General features: G+C 37.0%; 2 protein-coding genes and 1 long non-coding RNA gene across 3 annotated transcripts; 1 reads left to right on the top strand and 2 right to left on the bottom strand.

Moving 5' to 3' along the window:
* Nucleotides 1-4,755: 4,755 nt before the first annotated feature.
* LOC136262780 (putative phosphatidylglycerol/phosphatidylinositol transfer protein DDB_G0282107) lies at nt 4,756-5,989 on the bottom strand. Its single transcript, XM_066057178.1, has 4 exons — nt 5,860-5,989; nt 5,540-5,638; nt 5,057-5,185; nt 4,756-4,989 (listed from the first exon to the last, which is right to left on the bottom strand). The coding sequence occupies exons 1-4, from the start codon at nt 5,966-5,968 to the stop codon at nt 4,958-4,960; spliced, it is 369 nt and encodes a 122-aa protein (XP_065913250.1). The 5' UTR covers nt 5,969-5,989; the 3' UTR covers nt 4,756-4,957.
* A 1,468-nt stretch (nt 5,990-7,457) lies between these two features.
* On the top strand, nt 7,458-7,892 carry LOC136263032 (uncharacterized). The gene is made up of 3 exons (XR_010704426.1): nt 7,458-7,594; nt 7,654-7,724; nt 7,782-7,892. It is a non-coding gene; the product is annotated as an uncharacterized lncRNA (long non-coding RNA).
* A 6,103-nt stretch (nt 7,893-13,995) lies between these two features.
* LOC136263214 (uncharacterized) lies at nt 13,996-19,861 on the bottom strand. Its single transcript, XM_066057715.1, has 27 exons — nt 19,042-19,861; nt 18,942-18,980; nt 18,862-18,894; nt 18,590-18,643; nt 18,511-18,531; nt 17,748-17,834; nt 17,665-17,693; nt 17,506-17,575; nt 17,415-17,463; nt 17,256-17,360; nt 17,143-17,209; nt 16,902-17,078; nt 16,813-16,845; nt 16,614-16,757; nt 16,479-16,545; nt 16,367-16,428; nt 16,189-16,234; nt 16,088-16,134; nt 15,975-16,046; nt 15,843-15,919; nt 15,725-15,791; nt 15,620-15,674; nt 15,271-15,350; nt 14,728-14,821; nt 14,620-14,672; nt 14,484-14,567; nt 13,996-14,429 (listed from the first exon to the last, which is right to left on the bottom strand). Exons 12-27 carry the CDS (start codon nt 16,953-16,955, stop codon nt 14,094-14,096), a joined length of 1,371 nt encoding a protein of 456 aa, XP_065913787.1. The 5' UTR covers nt 16,956-17,078; nt 17,143-17,209; nt 17,256-17,360; nt 17,415-17,463; nt 17,506-17,575; nt 17,665-17,693; nt 17,748-17,834; nt 18,511-18,531; nt 18,590-18,643; nt 18,862-18,894; nt 18,942-18,980; nt 19,042-19,861; the 3' UTR covers nt 13,996-14,093.
* Between the last annotated feature and the right edge of the window lie 2,223 nt (nt 19,862-22,084).

The raw sequence follows: 22,084 nt of genomic DNA, 5'->3' as shown, positions 1-22,084 counted from the left end.
GAAAGAAGAAAAGATGAAGCAGATGTACTTTAAATATTTCTGATTTTATCAGTAAATGTACAAATTATGTATATAATACATATATTTATTACAGAACTCTTCATGGTGGTTTCTTTGTAACTGAACACTCTACAAGGTGACATCTTCTAGCTGCTCTCTCTACAGGGTGAATTGTTTGTAGCTGAACTCTCTACAAGGTAATTTCTTCTAGCTGATCTCTCTACAGAGTGATTTGCTTGTAGCTAAATTCTGTACAGGTGATTTGTTTGCAGCTGAGCTCTTTACAGAATGGTTTCTTTGTAGCTGAACTCTCTACAAGGTAACTTCTTCTAGCTGAACTCTCTACATGGTGGTTTGTTTGTAGCTGAACTCTCTAAAAGGTGACTTCTTCTAGCTGATCTTTCTACAGGGTGATTTGTTTGTAGCTGAACTATCTACAAGGTAATATCTTCTAGCTGATCTCTCTACAGGGTGATTTGTTTGTAGCTAAACTATCTACAAGATAACTTCTTCTAGCTGATCTCTCTACAGGAAGATTTGTTTGTAGTTGAATTCTGTACAGGTGATTTGTTTGCAGCTGAACTCTTTACAGAATAGTTTATTTGTAGCTGAACTCTCTACAAGGTAATTTCTTCTAGCTGATCTCTCTACAGGGTGATTTGTTTGTAGCTAAATTCTGTACAGGTGATTTGTTTGCAGCTGAGCTCTTTACAGAATGGTTTCTTTGTAGCTGAACTCTCTACAAGGTAACTTCTTCTAACTGATCTTTCTACAGGGCAATCTGTTTGTGGCTGAATTTTCTACAGGGTGATTTCTTTGCAGCTGAACTCTCTACATGGTGGTTTCTTTGTAGCTGAACTCTCTACAAGGTAATTTCCTCTAGCTCATCTCTCTACAGGGTGATTTGTTGGTAGCTGAATTCTCTACATGGTGTTTTCTTTGTAACTGAACTCTCTGCAAGGTAACTTCTTCTAGCTGATCTTTCTACAGGGTTATTTGTTTGTACCTGAATTTTGTACAGGTGATTTGTTTGCAGCTGAGTTCTTTACAGAATGGTTTCTTTGTAGCTGAACTCTCTACAAGGTAACTTCTTCTAGCTGATGTCTCTACAAGGTATAGCTTATAGCTGAACTCTCTACATGGTGGTTTAGTTGTAACTAAACTCTCTACACGGTGATTTCTTCTAGCTGATCTTTCTACAGGGTGATTTGTTTGTAGCTGAACTCTCTACAAGGAAACTTCTTCTAGCTGATCTCTCTACAGGGAGATTTGTTTGTAGCTGAACTATCTACAAGATAACTTCTTCTAGCTGATCTCTCTACAGGGAGATTTGTTTGTAGCTGAACTATCTACAAGATAACTTCTTCTAGCTGATCTCTCTACAGGGAGATTTGTTTGTAGCTGAACTCTCTACAAGTGATTTGTTTGCAGCTGAACTCTCTACATGATGGTTTCTTTGTAGCTGAACTCCCTAATACAAGGTAACTTCTTCTAGCTGAACTCTCTACATGGCGGTTTGTGTGTAGCTGAACTCTCTACAAGGTGACTTCTTCTAGCTGATCTTTCTACAGGGTGATTTGTTTGTAGATGAACTATCTACAAGGTAACATCTTCTAGCTAATCTCTCTACAGGGAGATTTATTTGTAGCTGAACTATCTACAAGATAACTTCTTCTAGCTGATCTCTCTACAGGGTGATTTGTTTGTAGCTGAATTCTGTATATAGATGATTTGTTTGCAGCTGAGCTCTTTAAAGAATGGTTTCTTGGTAGCTGAACTCTCTACAAGGTAACTTCATCTGGCTGAACTCTGTACGTGGTGGTTTGTTTGTAGCTGAATTCTCTACATGGTGATTTCTTTGTAACGGAACTCTCTACAAGGTAACTCCTTCTAGCTGAACTCTCTACAGGGTGATTTGATTGTAGCTGAATTCTGTACAGGTGATTTGTTTGCAGCTGAGCTCTTTACAGAATGGTTTCTTTGTATCTGAACTCTCTACAAGGTAACTTCTTCTAGCTGAACTCTCTACGTGGTGGTTTGTTTGTAACTTAACTCTCTACAAGGTGACTTCTTCTAGCTGATCTTTCTACAGGGTGGTTTGTTGTTTGTAGCTGAACTATCTACAAGGTAACATCTTCTAGGAGTTCACTCTACAGGGTGAATTGTTTGTAGCTGAACTCTCTATAGGGTTATCTGTTTGTAATAGAACTCTCTACAGGATGGTGTCTTTGTAGCTGCTCTCTCTATGGGGTGACTTGTTTCTAGCTGATCTCTCTGCAGGGTGATCTGTTCGTAACTGAACTTTCTACAGGATGATTTGTTTACAGCTGAACTCTTTATATGATGGTTTCTTTGTAGCTGAGCTCTGTACAAGGTAACTTCTTCTAGCTGATCTCTCTATATAGGGTGACTTGTTTGTAGCTGAACTATCTGCAGAGTGATTTGTTTGTAGTTGAACTCTCTACAAGGTGATCCTTCTAGCTGATCTCTCTACAGGATGACTTTTTCTAGCTGAACTCTCTACAGGGTAATCTGTTCATAGCTGCACTCTCTACAGGGTGATATGTTTGCAGCTGAACTCTCTACATGGTGGTTCCTTTGTAACTAAACTCTCTATAAGGTGATGACTTGTAGCTGATCTCTCTACTGGATGACTAATTGTTTCTAGCTGATCTCTCTATAGAGTTATAACTTTCTCTATAGACTTATAACATGTTTGTATAGCTGAACTCTTTACAGAGTGGTTTTTTTGATTGGTTGCTGAACTCTCCAGCTACAGGGTGACTTGTTTGTACTACAGAGTGACTTGTTTGTACTACAGAGTGACTTGTTTGTAGCTGAAGTCTCTACAGAGTGACTTACTTGTAACTGAACATTGCATAAAGTAACTTGTTTGTAGCTGATCTAGATGAACTCTCTGCTGGGTAGCTATTTTGTAGCTGAATCCTTTACGCAGTGACTTGCTTGTAGCTGAATTCTCTACAGAGTGACTTGTTGTCTCTACAAGGTGACTTGTTTATAGCTGAATTCTCTTCAGTGTGACTTATAATGTTCTGAATCTCTACAGCAACATATTTGTAGCTGAACTCTCTACAGGGTGACTTGCTTGTAGCTGAGTTGTCTATAAGATTAACTGTTTGTAGCTGAACTCCCTACAGAATAACTTGCAATGTCATATAATTCTGTAATGGAGTAAGTTATATACGTAGCTGAATGCTCTATTAGAGTGACTGTTCTATTAGAGTATCTCGATCTTGCATATGCTACACGTAGTTGGCTTTGGAATCATAACTCAGTGGTTTATAATCCGATTCTTCTGTACTACTGCTAGGAATTTCTATGATAATTATTCCAGCTACACACTGCATAGCAATTTTCAGCTCATTCCTTCAAGCGGTTTACCCTGTGGGCGTGACAGACCTTCGACCTTATTTTACGCAAATAATTGGTCATAACTCCGTGAATGTTCATCGGATTCCTACCAAACTTGGTACTGAGATTTGCTTTAATGAGCCCTTTAAGTGTACCAAATTTCAGCCCGATTGGAGCACGAATTCGCGTTTTATGGCGGATTTTGCAAAGTGTGCGAAAAGAAGTAGAAGAAGAAAAAAAACGAAGAAAATAAACCCAAACTTTGGCCACTCGTATCTCGGAAATGGCTGGAGCGATTTTCTTCAAATTTGGAATGTGGACTCCCCGATCTAGCCGGCACTTCTGTAGCAACTTTGGTTTCAATCGGATAAGGAATCACGGAGCTATAAAGGTGTGAAAATCGCGTTTACTTTCTTCCTGTAAATATACTCACGGTGTGGCGCGCCGGCTACTTGGGCCGCACGACACACTACCGTGTGTCTTGATCATGAAAAAAGAACCAAGTGATTAAATAGATGTGGCCTTCAAGGGTGAAAAGAGTGTCAGCCAATAAATGGTTGCAATGGTGTTAACATTAATCCATGCAAAAACAGCCAAGCTGTATAAAATGGGTGTGGCCTTTAAAAAGCCTGGGTGAAAAGGCTGTGAGATTAAAGGTGGCAGCCATAAAATGGCTGCAATAATGTTGAGTATAATAAATTTTAATAATGGATTTTGATCATCAACATCATTGTAGCCATTTCATGACTGCCACCTTTGAATTCACAAATTTTTTAACCTAGGCTTTTTAAAGGCCGCACCCTTTTCATACAGCTTGGCTGTTTTTGCATAGATTTCACTTCTCTTTTTTTATTTTAAATATATACATTATGTATTGTTGGATATTACCTATAGTATGTGCAAGTTGAGCTGAATCCTGAAAATTATCTAAAAAGAAAAGTGCATTTTTCTCAAGTAAAATAGCATTTCAGCCAACCAGTGGTGATAGTGAAGGTGTCAACAACATTTTTGCACAGTTTGGCTCCATTACAAGTTTGGGAAGGGATAGTGCATTTTTATGGCTTGTTTATAGTAGATGTATGGTGAAAATTTTGATTGAACATAAAAGTTGTGAACAAAAAGATTGTGATATGTTTCTAGTGGGTCAAGAAGTACTACAAATGAGCCAAATTTCAAGAACTTGTGTAATTGCATCTTTTGAGTTATTTTTAGGGTTCAGCTCAATGCATTCATACTATAGTATCATGTTTGTATTGACTGAGCATTTGTTGTGATCAAATTGTACTTCTCTAATTGTTGTTCAATTATTCAATTTGTTTTTTAATTATATATGTGTAGTGATATAACTAGTTGCTAAGTACATTCAGGGTGTATCCAAGTTGTACCTATGTACATACTATAATGCCAATCTGTGTACATCACATAGAAATCCATTTGTAAACAGTCCATCAGTGTCATTATCTCTTATATGCTTATATCATTTTGTGCATAAATGTGTATATAATATTATGTGCATAAATAAATGCCAACAACAGTGGTAGCTACATTACTGGGTGATGAAACTTACTGGGAGTACAGAATTCTTTTAAAAAACAGAATACTTGTAGTGTACATCTCCTGCAATGAGTATACACAGTATACAATATAGTATATTTGTATTGCTTATAGAATTTAAACCACTTGCCTGCTGGTACTGGGCACTGTATATCTTCAATGTGTGACAAAAGATAACAAAAGTCATAAGTTTCCTTTAACGGTGGGAAGTTGTTGAAATATGCTTCTGCATATACTCGACCACTAGTCACTTTCTCCACTGTGTATCAAAGAAACATTGCATGTATAAAGCTGTGTGTTTTGTGTGTTGTGTATGTTTGTGTAGTGTGTGTGTGTGTGTGTGTGTGTTTGTATACGCGCATGTGTGTGTGTGTGTGTGTGTGTGTGTGTGTGTGTGTGTGTGTGTGTGTGTGTGTGTGTGTGTGCATGATGTGTGTGTGTACGTGCATGTGTGTGTGTGTGCGTGTGCGTGTGTGTGTGTGTGTGCGCGCATGATGTGTGTGCGTGTGTGTGTATATGTACATGTGCATGCGTGCGTGCGTGTACATGGTTGTGTGCGCATGCATGTTATCTGTACATGTGTTTAGTTATTTATGTGCATGTGTGGACTTACTTATGGTGCCGCTTAATTCAAATGTAACATTTTGTTCCACTACAGGAGGGTTAGGATAAAACTTTATCTTCACATTTTGCATCTGTGAATTTGGCTTGGCTGCAAATTAGTAAAGCATAATACAAGTACAGTTCTATAACACAACATACAGCAACTGATATGGTAGTAATGTGAGTATATGCAATTATACATGCATGCATGAGACATATATATTATATAGTATATTTGGAAACTGCAGTAAATGTATAAGTTTCATGGCATTGATTTAATTGCATACACTAGAAGTTAACATGGATATAGAGAAATGCGCACACACTTACTGCATGACTCAGCCCAGCAATTGAAATGAATTTCTGAATTAGATCTAGGAACTAGGAGAATGATGAAATATACTATAACATCTAGGTACCGCATTTTAGCATAGTACATAGCTGCAATACTTAATATGTGTCCACACAACTGTGTGGCTATATACATTGCACATACTTACCAGTGTGCACAATAGGAATACACAGATATTTGAATTGTTAATTGACTTGAATTCAAGTCACATGAATAGTACAGAAACTGAAGACTAACTAGGCAAATGAGCCAATAGCCACAACAATAATACGATAACAATCGGCTCCCCAGTCTTTTTCATTCCATCTTTGCACTGCATCTAAGAAGAGTAGTACTCAAAGAGTTTAGCTTTTCTAGTAGAACTGTACTCTTTACTTTATTGAGCAATTGTAAACTTTTATGACAGCACAGCACGTAAGATACCATCTGAGTCTGATCCAGTTTTCCTAACTAGCAGAGGGGTCTGTACTTCAAGCCATTTCTCCTAAATGGCATTGCAACAATTATCTTTGTAATAATTGTCATGACGTTCATTTCTCACTGGGTAGATCCAGAAATGCTCCCATAACTTTCCAAAAAGTAACATGTTGCAGAGTGATGTCTCACAGGAATCCTTCAATGATGGAATACTGGTAGCTGTATATTTAATGATGAAATATATACACACGTACACCACATACTTCATCAGTGACCAGCGAGAGTTTTGAACTGGTTTAGTTCCTTATGATCAATACCTCAATTGTTACTACTCCCCTATAATTAAATAATGAAATGATTAATCCAGCAGTGCTGTCCAATCACTCACACTTTATTTAGCCAGGAAGATTTAGCTATATAGCTATAGGTGGTGTTGAAACAACTCACTTCCAAATTTTTCAGTATGTGATTATGTTTTAAGCATATAGGCAATGAAAGAATAGAAAGAGTAGGGTGGGTGGGGGCTAAGAATCAATGAGATGGTAGTCAAATTTATATTGTAGGAGTATGACTCAGATGCTGGAAACTGCTAAAAATCAAAATATTCTAATAGAAAAGTCAATTAATCTCATAGAGCCTCCAAAACAACAATAATCAAACTCTTTTAAACTATAAGGGAAAATGAGTGTGTGGGCTGAAATTGAACCTCTTCTTCTTCTTGACCCATACATTGCTCTCTTTAAATGTTGTGCATTTAAACATCCTGTCAAGGTTGAAGTAATTGGATGGATGGCTATGGGGTTTGGGCTTAATAATGTACACATTGTAAATATAGGAAAGTAAAATAGTGCTAGGTAAGGTAAATGTCACCCTGGAACCATAGCAACAGTTGTAAGTGGGATTTGTAAGTGGGAATGGTCTTTTGCAGTGGTTACATTTTGAGTTTCTGTTGCTTAGTAACAGTTACACAATGCAGTTATTAAAAATATAACTGCTTCTGCATGCAAAAATGGTTGGACAAAGAGTTGAAAGGAATTGATGAGGAAATCGTAGGATCTGTACAGCTGCAGTAAGAGTAGAGTGCTTCCTATAATATGAACATACACTTTCGTAGTTATGAAGAACACAAGAAGGAAATTTAAACTACACAAGTAATATACTTTGATCAGCTCTCAAAGAAGGTGAGCATCATTACCTACATACTTATGGAGGAAAGCAATAAACTTTATAATATTGAAAAGATTGATGGAACCATTCAAACGTTATCCAAATCAATGGAGAAACTTGAGATTCCAAGTACGTACAAGCCAAGTATACAACGGAAAGGATTTATATATATTTTATAAATAATATAGAGGCAATGCTAGGAGACTTCATGACCACTGTTGACCAACTAAATGACAATCCTGCATCCAAGCATAACCCTGTAAGCTATGCACTATATATACACATGTTCATATGCAAGTTTGTATCTGGCATGTAGCAAATAGGTACTGTACATGTATATTCTTATTGGATTTATAACACACAAGTCCATTTGGAACCATGCAAGAACAAAAACTTCCAACAAACTCAGTAAGAAACAATGTCAACTGGATAACAACACTCTATTCCAGGCTAGTAATATTTGGAGTATATATGCATGAATAATGTATTTAAAGTGATGTGTATATAATATATAGCCATTGATGCTGTAAGGAAATATGTTGCTGGTCACTTGCAGACAAAAGTACACATGGACACATAATGACACAATGATATGATATTTCGTTACAGCATGGAGTGAACATTAGCTCAACTTCAAGGAGGACAAAGGCTTACAAAAGGATAGAAAAACCAATACTAGATTACCAGGAAAATGTATGACATGCAAATATTGTTAATGGCTAGCTATTCATGTTGCATGTTTTGCTAGGTGTCAAACAGGAGATTTGTAATGCCTTCATTAGCAAATTGTGTAGACTTGAGCACACATAATAACTTCACTAACAGGTCAAAATTATCTTCAGAAGCTAATATTCGTTTGCCAACTATCCACAAACAGCAGCCAAAACTAATTTCAGAAGTTCTTCAATAGACGATGCATCATTATGCAACCAGGCGTACTCCAGCTACGGCTAATGTCTTAAGATTATTCGCTCGCAAATCATCTCAATAGCGACAGAAGGCTATACACATTCTTCCACGTGTGGAGAATACTGCTATAACATCACAGGAACAAAAGTAGAAAGGCCATGGTACTGACTGATTACTCAAATATATGTGCAGTACAATTATCATACTCACATTGACTGAATTTATGAAGTGTATATATAACAGTATCACGTCAGTTTCTGTAATGTGGTAAAGCATTTCTAAAATTAAAAATGAAACGAATGCTATACATGTAAGTGGCAACACCATTAATTTTATAGTTACATATCAATTATTAATAACATACATATCCCACACATGACCACACTCTAGTATCATTATATTTACGAGTTAATTCATATTAATTTTACTTGAACACACCTAATTTAATTTTTTATTGTATGGGTTTACGCTACATCTAGCATGTAGGCCTGCATCAAATATGCCAGCATAATAGAAAGCATAATAGGCTGGTGCAGGAGTGCATAATGGATGGATATTTCAAAATATTGAGCTTAATTCTATTGAAATAGATCAATACTCCCTAATCAGTGGAACCTGTAAACTACAATAGAGCACTCACATAAACACTGCACATACATAAATACGAGTGGCAAAGCTTGCAGCATTATTAGTTACATCTCAATAGCAATCGCATACCTGATAACATACTTGTAATCAAGTGTCTAGTATACTTGTATGGATACTTACTAAGGCAATTAAACTTTATCAGCTTACTTCATTGCCATCTGCATTAGTTGCTAATACAATTTCACATAACTGCAAATTGCACAGATACCTGATAACATCACTTAGTATAGCTTGCAACTTAGAAGTTGCTAAAATCTTGTAACTGTGCTGAAATTATATAGCTCCTGAAGTATCTCACCTGTGTGACTATATTACACATATTTTAGCAAAGTTATATAGTATAGTGATTTGGTATATATCCCAAAAGATTTTGTTGACAGTAAATATATATAGAAAATGGCTCAAAGCAATAGAGATAGTATACTACTGTAACAACAACTTGATGACATTAAACTAAGAGTTGAAATGGTAACAGTATTATATTGTTCTGATGTTAATGGCATCATCAGTTTATATACATAGATACTAGAAAGCTATGAACCTTATCAACCATATTCACAAGATAGAACAATGTTTGTAAGTCAGAGTATAGATGTACATAATATATCAAGATCAACAAGTTAACCTGTAACTTTGGCATAACATGTTTCAAACCACCAACATATAGATGGTGTGTGTCATTTGTCAATTCCCAACTAGGGGAGAATTATAATTTAGTACAAAATGTGGTGTCCTACAGACCTTCAGCAGTTGTGCTGTAAAGCCTTAATAAATGAACTAATATCCATTTGGTTCCACATGGGGTACTTTGAGATAATAAGTCGCTCTCTAGAGTTCCTTGTATACATATACATGAAATTGACAAAGAGAAAACATCCTGACCGCCTGGCAGACTCCTGTAAGCGTTCGAGCGTTAATCAGATGGCTGCAGGTTCAAGGCTGCCTAGGTCCAGTCATGGACTCATGGATTTTTTCTCCTTTCTCCACCTTTTCAAACTGTAATAACTTTGAACAGGCTGTAGGACCAGGTGTCCTACAGACCTTCAGCACTTGTGCTATAAAGCCTTAATAAATAAAATTAAATTTAAAAATAGGTAGTGTTCAACTGAAAAGTTCAAAATATTAACCAAGTTTACCTGCTTAAAACTTTCCTCTTCACTATGCACACTTAATATGTAATTGTGTAAAATCGGATTAAGGATTTGATCAATAAACTTCAATATGAACAATCACATAAAACTTCACTAAGTGATATTTTTTTAATGCATGCATACACACACGCACACACACACGCACACACACATACGCACACACACACACACGCACACACACACGCACACACACACGCACACACACACACACACGCACACACACACGCACACGCACACACACATACACGCACACACACACACACACACACGCACACACACACACACGCACACACACGCACACACACGCGCACACACACACGCACACATACATATGACGCATACATATGACACGTACAGCATGCACATGCACAAATGCATAATGAAAGTTTGGCTCTGTTTGTATTCTAGGAACTTCAAACAGTGCACGATGTAAGTACTATGTGTAACTAATACAGTAATGGAAAGATAATTTGTCTTTAGTTCTTCACAGCCCAATCATGTAAGATTGATCAATTCATTGATGATGTGAGTTTGTAGCATTATACAATGAATTGTTGTTTGTAAAACTAAAATAGAAACGTTAGGATGGTAACAAGATTCCTGACTTCAACCTCTTTTAGTAAGTATTAAAGAAGTTCTCCCATTTTACTCTTTTATTGCCAGTCAAATGTGTGTTGATACTGAGGCAGCACTGGAGAAATTTAAAACACTGATCAAGTCAAAAGTCAAGCTATACAACTCACAATGCAGGTACAGTAGCTAGCATTATAACACCATCAACACTGAAGGATCAAGTTTGGTAATAAATACCATACATCAAGAAATTATAGCAATAACAAGAAATACACACTGCATGTAAAGTGAAATTTGTAAGCAGACATTTTGTACTTGGAAGCACTGGTACTGTATGTTGGTACATTCAACAGTGCCAGCAGTAAACTTGTACCATTAATAGGATCTCAAATTCAAAATGTATAGGTCTGAGAAGAGCCCTTCTCTTGCTCCTCTTGGACTTATAAGACAACATTGACACCAAGACAAGCAGGGAATTATTCACACTGTTTTGAAGTACAGAAAGCCAATGGACAAATATGAAGACAACAGTTTTACATGAATAAACTGTGAAGAAATTGGTTTGTCTGTTTATTTATTTATTTATTTTTTAATTTATTTATTTATTAAGACTTTACAGCACAAGTGCTGAAGGTCTGTAGAGGGACTCCTGGTCCTACAGCCTGTTTAAAGTTGTTACAGATAGTATGTTTGAAATAGTGGAGAAAGGAGAAAAAATCCATGACTGGACCTGGGCAGTCTCGAACCTGCAGCCATCTGATTAATGCTCAAACGCTTACAGGAGTTTGCCAGGTGGTCAGGATGTCTTCTCCTTGTTAATTTCAAGTGTATATATCCATAGGAACCTTAGAGAGTGACTTTATTATCTCAAAGTACCCCAAGTGGACGACATTATTTTATTTATTAAGACTTTACAGCACAAGTGCTGAAGGTCTGTAGGACTCCTGGTCCTACAACCTGTTTAAAGTTGTTGCATCAACATTGAGATACTCTAATAGAACAGTCACTACTCTAATAGAGCATTACATTGATAACATTTTTTTGCATACTTCATTTTAAGAAGCACTGAGTACTGAGTACACTTAGTCATCAAACAGGCTCTGCCTCAGGACAACTAGTTTGCTAGGTTAACACGTGCTTTTCAAAGTATACACTTAATTAAATAGCTATCAAAAATGCTCTCAGATTCAAACATATAGGTTATCTTATTTAAAAGACATCCAACTAGAGTCTTGGTGTGTAAGCATCTTTCATTCATCATGCTATACTAACCGAATTTATGTAAAAGAATATAGCTTGTGTACCAGGGAGTTGTCCTAAGGTATCTTGCTCTTCCTCAAATCTCCTTACCGTCACCTCCTTAACGGTGTCTCCTAGATCCATCTATGGCAAAATGCACTAGCACACTTATACAGTTTATGCACACAATTTGCTTGTGCATTAAAATGTTTACATTTAATTTGTTTGTGTACAAAGTTATATACTGTCATCCCCAGATATGCATGGTTGTTTTACAACACTTATGATTTCCTTATATCTTATGACAATTTATGCATTACATGTAGCTAAACTTGTTCTGTATACTGTATATAGGCATCAACAAACTGCAGAACCAGAGAAAATTACTCACAAAATTAACAGTATATTATTATAGTATTATTTGTAAATATATGTTCACTGTGTTCATGTATAGGAAAGAACCTTTCCTCCTCCACACGTAGAATGAATAGTCAACTGCGTGTTTATTACACAAATATTGCTGCTGAGATTTTCAAGTAATTATATACTAGTCACTATGTTAATGATGTACTATAAATTCACAGGATGGAGAAAGAATTCAAGGCAAACCAAAAAGTAAAGTATTATTATATGATTGATACATTGTAACTTTCATGGGGTGTATTTTATACATGCATGCTGACATATAAGCTTGTAGTTTTTTTAATGTGGAAAGGAGCTTGAGATTTACAAAAAGCGATATAAAGAGCTAGTAAAGGAGAATGAAGAAGCAACTGCAAAGGCTAATAATGAAGCTGATAAACTTAGGCAACAGCTAGAGAAGATTAATAAAGTAAGTATTCTAGGATGTACAGATCATATGTAGGATGTACAGTGCTTAGTTACATGTTATACTTAAGAAACGTCAAACTTTAAAGCTGATTTTGGAAGGAGAAAATGCATCAACTGACAGCAAAAAGGTCACTAAACAGCCATTATTCATAACAACTTATAACAGCAAACAACTGACTACTACAAACAAGACTACACCACCACCAATATCAGTAAGTTAACCAAATAACATCTGATACAGTATGTCACTATATTAATAGCCACACAAGTCACTCATAATTCATCACACAATGAATATATCAGGTACACATGCTTTATGACTATAATGGTTGCTATCATTTTTATCGTCCTAGAGTAAAACTGAAAATTACAGGCTCAACAGTGCAGATTTAACTAATAAGTATTCTTCATTGCCTGACTTAAAGACCATAAACAGTTTCACAATGGTAGCTAGTAAAAGAAATAAAGTTACAATTATCACACATCCTGAAGTCCTTCGTTGCAAGTTGAGACATCATTAATGTAGTTAGCTCACCTCTAACCTACTTGTCACCAATCTTTCTCCCACGTACATACGTGTAACTGATCGGTCCATCCACCACCATCATCTGATGGTTGTGGATTTGGTAGTTATATACAAGGACTCTGTCTGCCATGGGAAACCTAACCAAAACTGAAGGATCAGGAAGTTATATATGTATATTAGATGGCTTTGTGCTTTGTGAGTACTTTTGAATGGCAAAGGAGACTTTTGGGTGCAACAGATATCACTTAGTATACAGGGAGGAAAACCCATTACTTCAGCTGCAATATTAAATGCATGCATGGCAAGGAGGGTAACTTGTCACATTTACTTGGGCATTGACACATTTCATTCCTACATACAGGTGGACAATAAATGCTAGTATGGCACGAATGAATACATAATTATATTACTATTATATGAATTCTGACATTTTATTTCATGTGCATGTGCAGTGGCCACAGTGAAATATCCGTTTCATTACCATGATAGCTGTGGAATTGATGTGCATTATATATGTATGGTACACCAAGCTGCAAAGGTATCACCCCTAAAAAGTCATGCATAGTGAAAAAGTTGTGAAATGAAAGATGCATGGTGACCAAGAAATCACTGCACGGTGTGATGTGCCGACTTCTTGGGCCATATAACACACTACCATGTGCCTTGATTTACTGTAGATTTAGTACATAACAAAATAGTGTATACAATATGAATATTAGCAGTGAGTTACTAAAGTGACATATATACACAATCAGTGTCGTAGTCTTTCTGTTTTGGGTCCTGTGAGTTTAGTTGTGTTCTCTACATGTGGAAGAGCATGTGTCACCTTCTGTTGTTTTTGAGACATTTTACGAGCAAATATTCTTGTGGCATTAGTTGTAGCTGGAGTGTGCCTGGTTGCATAAGGATACATTGTCTGCTGAAGAACTTCTGAAAACCTTCTTGGTTGCTGTTTGTGTATAGTTGGTAAGTGAACAGCTTCTGAAGGTGACTTTGAAGGTGGTTGATTGCTGAAATTGAAACTGCTATTTGCGCTAAAGTCCACGCGATTTGCTAATGAAGGCATTAGAAATTTTCTGCTTGGTGTCTAACAAACAATTCATTAAACAGCATGCATTTTTCTTAAACTCCATATACATACATTTTCCTGATGACTTGGTTGTGGTCTTTCTTTCTTTTTGTAGGCCTTCGTCCTCCATGAGGTTGTGCTAATGTTAACTCCATGCTATGAATAATACAGGTCCAACACTGCATATTTATGTGGACAATGTACATACATGTACCTTTGTCCTCAAGTGACCAGCCACATTTTTCCTAATTGCATCAATTGCTGTATACACACAACACACTGTGCACCATTCATATCTAGTATATACATTACTAGCCTGGAATAGAGAGTGTGCTTAGCCAGTTAGCATTTCCTCCCACTACATTTGTTGCAACTATTTCTTCTTCAGTGCTTTCCATAGAGCTTGTGTGCTGTAAATTCAAAAGGGGGATACATTGTACATGACTGTAATATATAATAATACATGACAGAACTCGCATACATATATTGTATATATGTAGCTATGTACATACATACTACCAGAATATGTTAACTGGATTTGCAATCAATAGTCTTCCACACACACATGCAACACTGCAAATTTGAAAGATCATAATTTTGTTTCTGTAAAACACAGAAACCGGAAATTTCTCCATTGATTATTTATATATTGTAGCTAAGTTCTAAATATATACCTCAGAAAGTAATGGCTTTTCTCACTTTGTAGATATGCATTGTCAAAGTTGGAAAGTGAGACATGACTGTGTGTGAAAGATATCTTGTCACAAATTTGGTGACATGCACTATATAGTAACATGACAGTAGTACATAATTGTAGTGCACAGCATTTGCATACAATTATTGTAACAGATCAGCTTACAGGTTTATGTTTGGGTGCAGGATTGTCATTTAGTTGCTCTACTGTGGCGAGGATGTTTCCCAGCATTGACTCTATTTCATCTATAACAATTTAATACAAGTAATGTTGCAGTGGCCAATCCAGGCTTTTAGTATGGGAGTTCCACTCAGAAGCATAGGTGCAGAATAGTCAGTACTTGGTAATATGAAGGGTTCAGGGAGATAAATTTACCATAAAGGATGGTAAAATACATAAATGCTTTAAAAAATTGTCCAAAGATGTGTATACTAGTCTTGTTTGGGATGGTTCTATGCATGCAGCTCTCCCATGGATCTACCGCTGTGTGTTGTGCACACTTTTATTTTATTACCTGGAACCTCAAGCTTCTCCATTGATTTGTATAGTTTCTGGATAGTACCATCAATCTTTGATACGAGTATAGCATTGGTCTGTGTAATACAATAGTTCTACTCACCTTCTTTGAGAGCTGATCAAAGTATGCTACTTGTGTAGTTTCAATTTCCTTCTTGTGTTCTTCATAACTATACAAGTGTGTTTCTATAATGGAAACCACCTCCTTACTTTACTCTTACTGCTGTACAGATCCTATGATTTCTTCATCAATTCCTTTTAGCTCTTTGTCCAGCCATTTTTGTAGTTCATTAATACTCTATTAGTACAGTTGCTCACATGAAATATCACTACACTTGTTTATCCAAAATTACCTTTTTAGCGTCCTCACTTGTCAGCAAAGTTCTTTTATTTGGTATGGCAGCTAGTTTTCTCTGATGCATCCACTGAAATCATATCATTATGCTACACATTTAAATGCAATTACCTTTAGCTTAATAAACAACTTTAATTCTAACATGACTCGAGAAACAGCTAAAAGGTTTAAATTAGGATTTGTTATAAAGTGTATAGTGCTACTATACTGACCACTTTTGATGACATCAGCCAAGTTATTGATTGGAATAACCAGTTTCTGTAACAAAAATGTTCAAGTAAAATTAATAGTTGTGTAACTTTCAGTTGATGAAAGCATACTTTCAGCCATGGTGCACAAGGAAAAATGTCTTGCAAACTTAAAGTGAAAGTTGCATAACATGCAGCTAACCTTATCACCAAAAATATTGTTAGGAGCAGCATTACTTAAAGTCATCATCAATTTCTCTGATCCTGTGGATGTAGTTATATTGATAATGCACACACCACATGGAATTGAGTACCTTCTCTTCCCAATAAAATCATTATCACATCCACTGCTTCACACAAACAATTGTACTGTTCTCTGTACTACAATGTGAAGGATATAATGTTATATACCTTTGCTGTGTTGCATACATCACTTAAAGACATTTTACTTTGTGGCTTAAAGTTTCATCAGTCGTATTAGTGAATTCCGCTATTTCCTTCTCAACAGCATTCATTTTTTTCTGCCCTTGCATCAGTAACTCTTCCATAGTGTTAAGCTGTTGTTCCAGTAGTCTAGATGTATGTTTTGTTGACTGTGTATACATGAGGTAACTTGTAATTGGAAATAAAATGATTTATGCCTCTTACACTTTGTTTCTTTGAGGCAACAGCAGTAGGTAACTACGTACACATATTGAGAACAAAACGTTACGTTTTGTGATTCAAAAGTCACTAACTTGTTCTTCCTTTTCTTCTTTTTGTTGATTGGTTGTGCTAGTAGAGGGGACCATTATAGTCTTACTATGTGATGCAGCTTCTGTTTGTGAGGCTCCAGCGTGTGTGGTCTCATTTTTATCTGCTTGACTCAATTGTCTTGATGCAGCATGGATTGAATTTGCATGATGGTTGACTTGCTATACATAAAAGTAAGAAAATTAGCAAAATAAGTTGGAATTACTGCAATGTATACCTACACACCTGAGGGGTAGACGTATGTCTGGCAGCGTTATGCTTTAGTGAGCTCTGTCCTCAACTTCTGAACAGTCTAATGTATTCAACATAATGCACAAATCTTTTGTAGAGGTACTAGCCTCTACAAGTTCTCTGTTTGATATTTCTATTTCACTTAGTTTGGATTTGTCTGTTTCATTTCTTTGCATCAAATATGAGTTGTGAGTCTTTAAACTCTCAAGCTCCTACAGTGTGTGCAAGCATTAAAAGTGGTATTCCATTTTGAAAGAAGTTCTCACCTCAGTCCTGCCTTTGGGTGGTTGGTTTTCTCCAGCCTATGCATATGAACTTTATAGACATACAAGTGTGTAGATGATTACATAGTACTACCTGCCACACTTTACAGCCTTGTTTGTATACATAGTGAGTATTTGATCTCTGTTATGCATTCCACTGTCTCCTGTTATGTATAGAATATTCGGATCCCATATATGCACAATAGCGTTACGTGGCTTGTGATACAAGCATGTAGCTACTTATAACCATTACCATTTCCATGTGACTGTAAATCTTTTCTTCTAAAAGTTAGAGGTTACTAACTTATATAGTATATGTATATAAAAATGGCTTACCTAAGAGCATCAGACATCTTAGCAACTAGTTGAGCATTGAGGGTTTTCAGTTGTTGTACCATTTGAAATGCATTCTGAATCGCAGACCTATAAGTTGTGCACATGTACAAACATGACATGTACATCCCTAAGGTTGTGTATTCCTTTAATACTTACACAAATTCATTTATATCAGGAATGTGGTGTTCATTTGTACTATAGTTAAGTTCTGCAGCCGCAGCCGTGTTATTTCACACTTGCGCTATCACCAGTTACAAATGCTTACACACTTACCTCATCAAAGAATCTTTCTAAACATTTCTTGAAAAACTAAATGAATTCATCATGAAAATGTAGACCCATGTGCAGGGCCGCCCACGGGGGGGCACAACTGGGGCATTTTGCCCCGGGCCCCAGCTTGAAAGGGGCCCCAGGAGGCCCCATGAAGGACCCCCTGAATACCTGTTTAAAAGATCGATATACTCTAATAGAGCAGTCAGATCTAAATACTCTAATAGAGCAGTCACAGTATTCTTCAGAGGAGCAGTGTAGCAAGCTTATAGATAAGGAGATATGGTTGGTGATGGGTAGTTATTGTCATTGCCTGCAGGTTGTGACCTTTTTTTTTTGGTCTTCACCTTACAACTTGGGTGAAGGGCCCCACTTTAACTCTTTGCCCTGGGCCCCTTAATTTCTCTGGGTGGCCCTGCCCATGTGGTTAAACAAACTGATCCAGCTGGAACTTGGCTCCAGCTGAATTTTATAATTATATAGTTAAACTTACTTCTTTTACTGAGGATAATTCCTACAAACAAACACACTAGTCAATGACAGTACTTGCATGGTATTCAAATGTTTCTTACCTTTTCTCTTCTAGCTTCCAGTGCTTCATGCTTCTTGAAGAGATTTTCTAATGCCTTGTAAAATATAAAACAAAAAAGGGACTTTAAGACCAAACCATCAGTTTCTCATTTTATCTATTAATTTAACCAACTAGGGAATTTATATAATTACACTCAGAGTCATGTGACCAACCTGATTCAGCTATCTATACACATATAGCATTGCATTGCATCATCTTGTGGATGAGAAACTATCAAATTAGTTTGTCTGGCCTGACATATACAACACTCACCTTTACAGGAATAGACACAGCCGCAGCTGATGGCTGTAATAAAGAGTTATGTATAAGTGAATTTTCTACGTAGACCCTACCATGTACAATTCACTCTCTTCCTCAAAACTCTGAAGTATCTAAATTGCAGAAAATACATGGCTTGGCTTGTAATTGTATACGTACAAATAGTTACATCACCTGATCTACTCTTGCTTTTATCAAGTGCAGTTCATCAATGATGTTTCGTCTTATATGAACTCTGTTCTCCACAGGAGATGGCTCACACAGTAATCCCATGCTGGAGGGTCTAGATTGCCTTTGCTTTGTCTTCTTATCAAGACACACGATAGTGTGTCGTGCGCCCAAGAAGCCGGCGCGCCACACCGTGAGTATATTAACAGGAAGAAAGAAAACGCAATTTCACACCTATGTAGCTCTGTGATCCCTTATCCGATTGGAACCAAATTTGCTAGAGACGTGCCGCCCAGTTAGGGGAGTCTACATACCAAATTTGAAGAAAATCGCTCAAGCCATTTCCGAGATACGAACGAACATAATTTCGTTTTAATTTCTTCGTTTTTTTCTTCTTCTACTTCTTCATTTCGTACACTTCGCAAAATCCGCCATAAAACACGAATGCGTGCTCGGATCGGGCTGAAATTTGGCACACTTAAAGGGCTCATTAAGGCGGATCTCTGTACCAACTTTGGTAGGAATCCGATGAACATTCACGGAGTTATGACCGATTATCTGCGTAAAATAAGGTCGAAGGTCTGTCACGCCTACAGGGTAAATCCCTTGGAGGAATCAGTTGAAAATTGATATGTAGATGGAGCAACCATCGTTGGAGTGCCTTTTTGTGGTTTGAAAGGAATCGAGAAAAAGACCATGGAGATATGACACAAAACCCAACCTGTGTCAAAATTACGCGATCGATTTTTATGAATAAACTAACTATTAGTTTTCGTGTCTACCAGGCAAACCGCTTAGAGCAACGAGCTGAAAATCAGTATGTAGCTGGAATAATCATCATGGAAAGTTTTTGCAGTAGTACAGAAGAATCGGATTACAAATCACTGAGTTATGATTCGAAAGGCAACTATGTGCAGCAAATGCGAGATCGAGATACTCTAATAGAACAGTCACCCTAATAAAGCATTCAGCTGCATGTATAATTTACTCAGTTATATTACATTGCAAGTTATTCTGTAGGGAATTCAGCTACAAACAAGTCACCCTGTAGTCAGAACAGCTAGAAGAAGGTACCTAATAGAGAGTTCAGCTACAAAGAAGCCATCATGTAGAGAGTTCAGCTGAAATAAATCACCCTGTAGAGAATTCAGCTACAAACAAATTACCCTGTAGAGAGATCAGCTAGAAGAAGTTACCTTGTAGAGAGTTCAGTTACAAAGAAACAATCATGCAAAGAGTTTAGATGCAAACAAATCACCCAGTACTCAGAAAGTTCCGCTATGAACAGATCACACTATAGAGAGTTCAGTTAGAAACAAGTCATCCTGTAGAGAGATCAGCTAGAAGAAGTCACATTGTAGAGAGTTCAGTTACAAAGAAACAATCATGCAAAGAGTTTAGCTGCAAACAAATCACCCAGTAAAAAGTTCCGCTATGAACAGATCACACTGTAGAGAGTTCAGTTAGAAACAAGTCATCTTGTAGAGAGATCAGCTAGAAGAAGTTACCTTGTAGAGAGTTCAATTACAAAGAAACAATCATGCAAAGAGTTTAGCTGCAAACAAGTCACCCAGTAAAAAGTTCCGCTATGAACAGATCACACTGTAGAGAGTTCAGTTAGAAACAAGTCATCCTGTAGATAGATCATCAGCTAGAAGAAGTCACTTTGTAGAGAGTTCAGCTACAAAGAAACCACCATGTAAGAGAGTTCAGCTGCAAACAATTCACCTGTAGAGAGTTCAGCTAGGAACAAGTCACCCTGTACAGAGATCAGCTAGAAACAAGTCATCCTGTAGAGAGTTCAGCTAGAAGAAGTTACATTGTAGAGAGTTCAGCTACAAACAAATCACCCTGTAGATAGTTCAGCTAGAAACAAGTCACCCTGTAGAGAGATCAGCTAGAAACAAGTCACCCGTAGAGAGTTCAGCTAGAAGAAGTTACATTGTAGAGAGTTCAACTACAAAGAAACTACCATGTAGAGAGTTCAGCAGCAAACAAATCGCCCTGTAGAGAATTCAGCTACAAACAAATCACCCTGTAGAAAGATCAGCTAGAAGAAGTTACCTTGTAGAGAGTTCAGCTAGAAACAAATCACCCTGTAGAGGGTTCAGCTACAAACAAGTCACCCTGTAGAGAGTTCAGCTAGAAGAAGTTACATTGTAGAGAGTTCAGCTACAAGAAACTACCATGTAGAGAGTTCAGCAGCAAACAAATCGCCCTGTAGAGAATTCAGCTACAAACAAATCACCCTGTAGAAAGATCAGCTAGAAGAAGTTACCTTGTAGAGAGTTCAGCTAGAAACAAATCACCCTGTAGAGGGTTCAGCTACAAACAAGTCACCCTGTAGAGAGTTCAGCTAGAAGAAGTTACATTGTAGAGAGTTCAGCTACAAGAAACTACCATGTAGAGAGTTCAGCAGCAAACAAATTGCCCTGTAGAGAATTCAGCTACAGACAAATCACCTTGTAGAAAGATCAGCTAGAAGAAGTTACCTTGTAGAGAGTTCAGCTACAAACAAATCACCCTGTAGAGAGTTCAGCTAGAAACAAGTCACCCTGTAGACAGATCAGCTAGAAACAAGTCACCCTGTAGAGAGTTCAGCTAGAAGAAGTTACATTGTAGAGAGTTCAGCTACAAAGAAACTACCATGTACAGAGTTCAGCTGCAAACAAATTGCCCTGTAGAGAATTCAGCTACAAACAAATCACCCTGTAGAAAGATCAGCTAGAAGAAGTTACCTTGTAGAGAGTTCAGCTACAAACAAATCACCCTGTAGAGAGTTCAGTTAGAAACAAGTCACCCTGTAGAGAGTTCAGCTAGAAGAAATTACGTTGTAGAGAGTTCAGCTACAAAGAAATTACCATGTAGAGAGTTCATAGAAAGTTCAGCTGCAAACAAATTGTCCTGTAGAGACAAATCCACCCCAAAAACACCTTCGCTGTAAAAAAGGCGCGCCCAAGAAACTACAAGTACCTGAAACCCAATGTAAAAAACAAAAAGAAAAAACAGCTTAGCTGAAGTGAAAAGTAACTGGTAACTTAAAAGAGCT

The sequence above is a fragment of the Dysidea avara genome, chromosome 8 (genome assembly GCF_963678975.1).
Source record: "Dysidea avara chromosome 8, odDysAvar1.4, whole genome shotgun sequence".
Taxonomy (NCBI): Eukaryota; Metazoa; Porifera; class Demospongiae; order Dictyoceratida; family Dysideidae; genus Dysidea; species Dysidea avara.
Note: the sequence above shows the minus strand (reverse complement) of the source record. Positions and strands in the feature narration are given on the sequence as shown.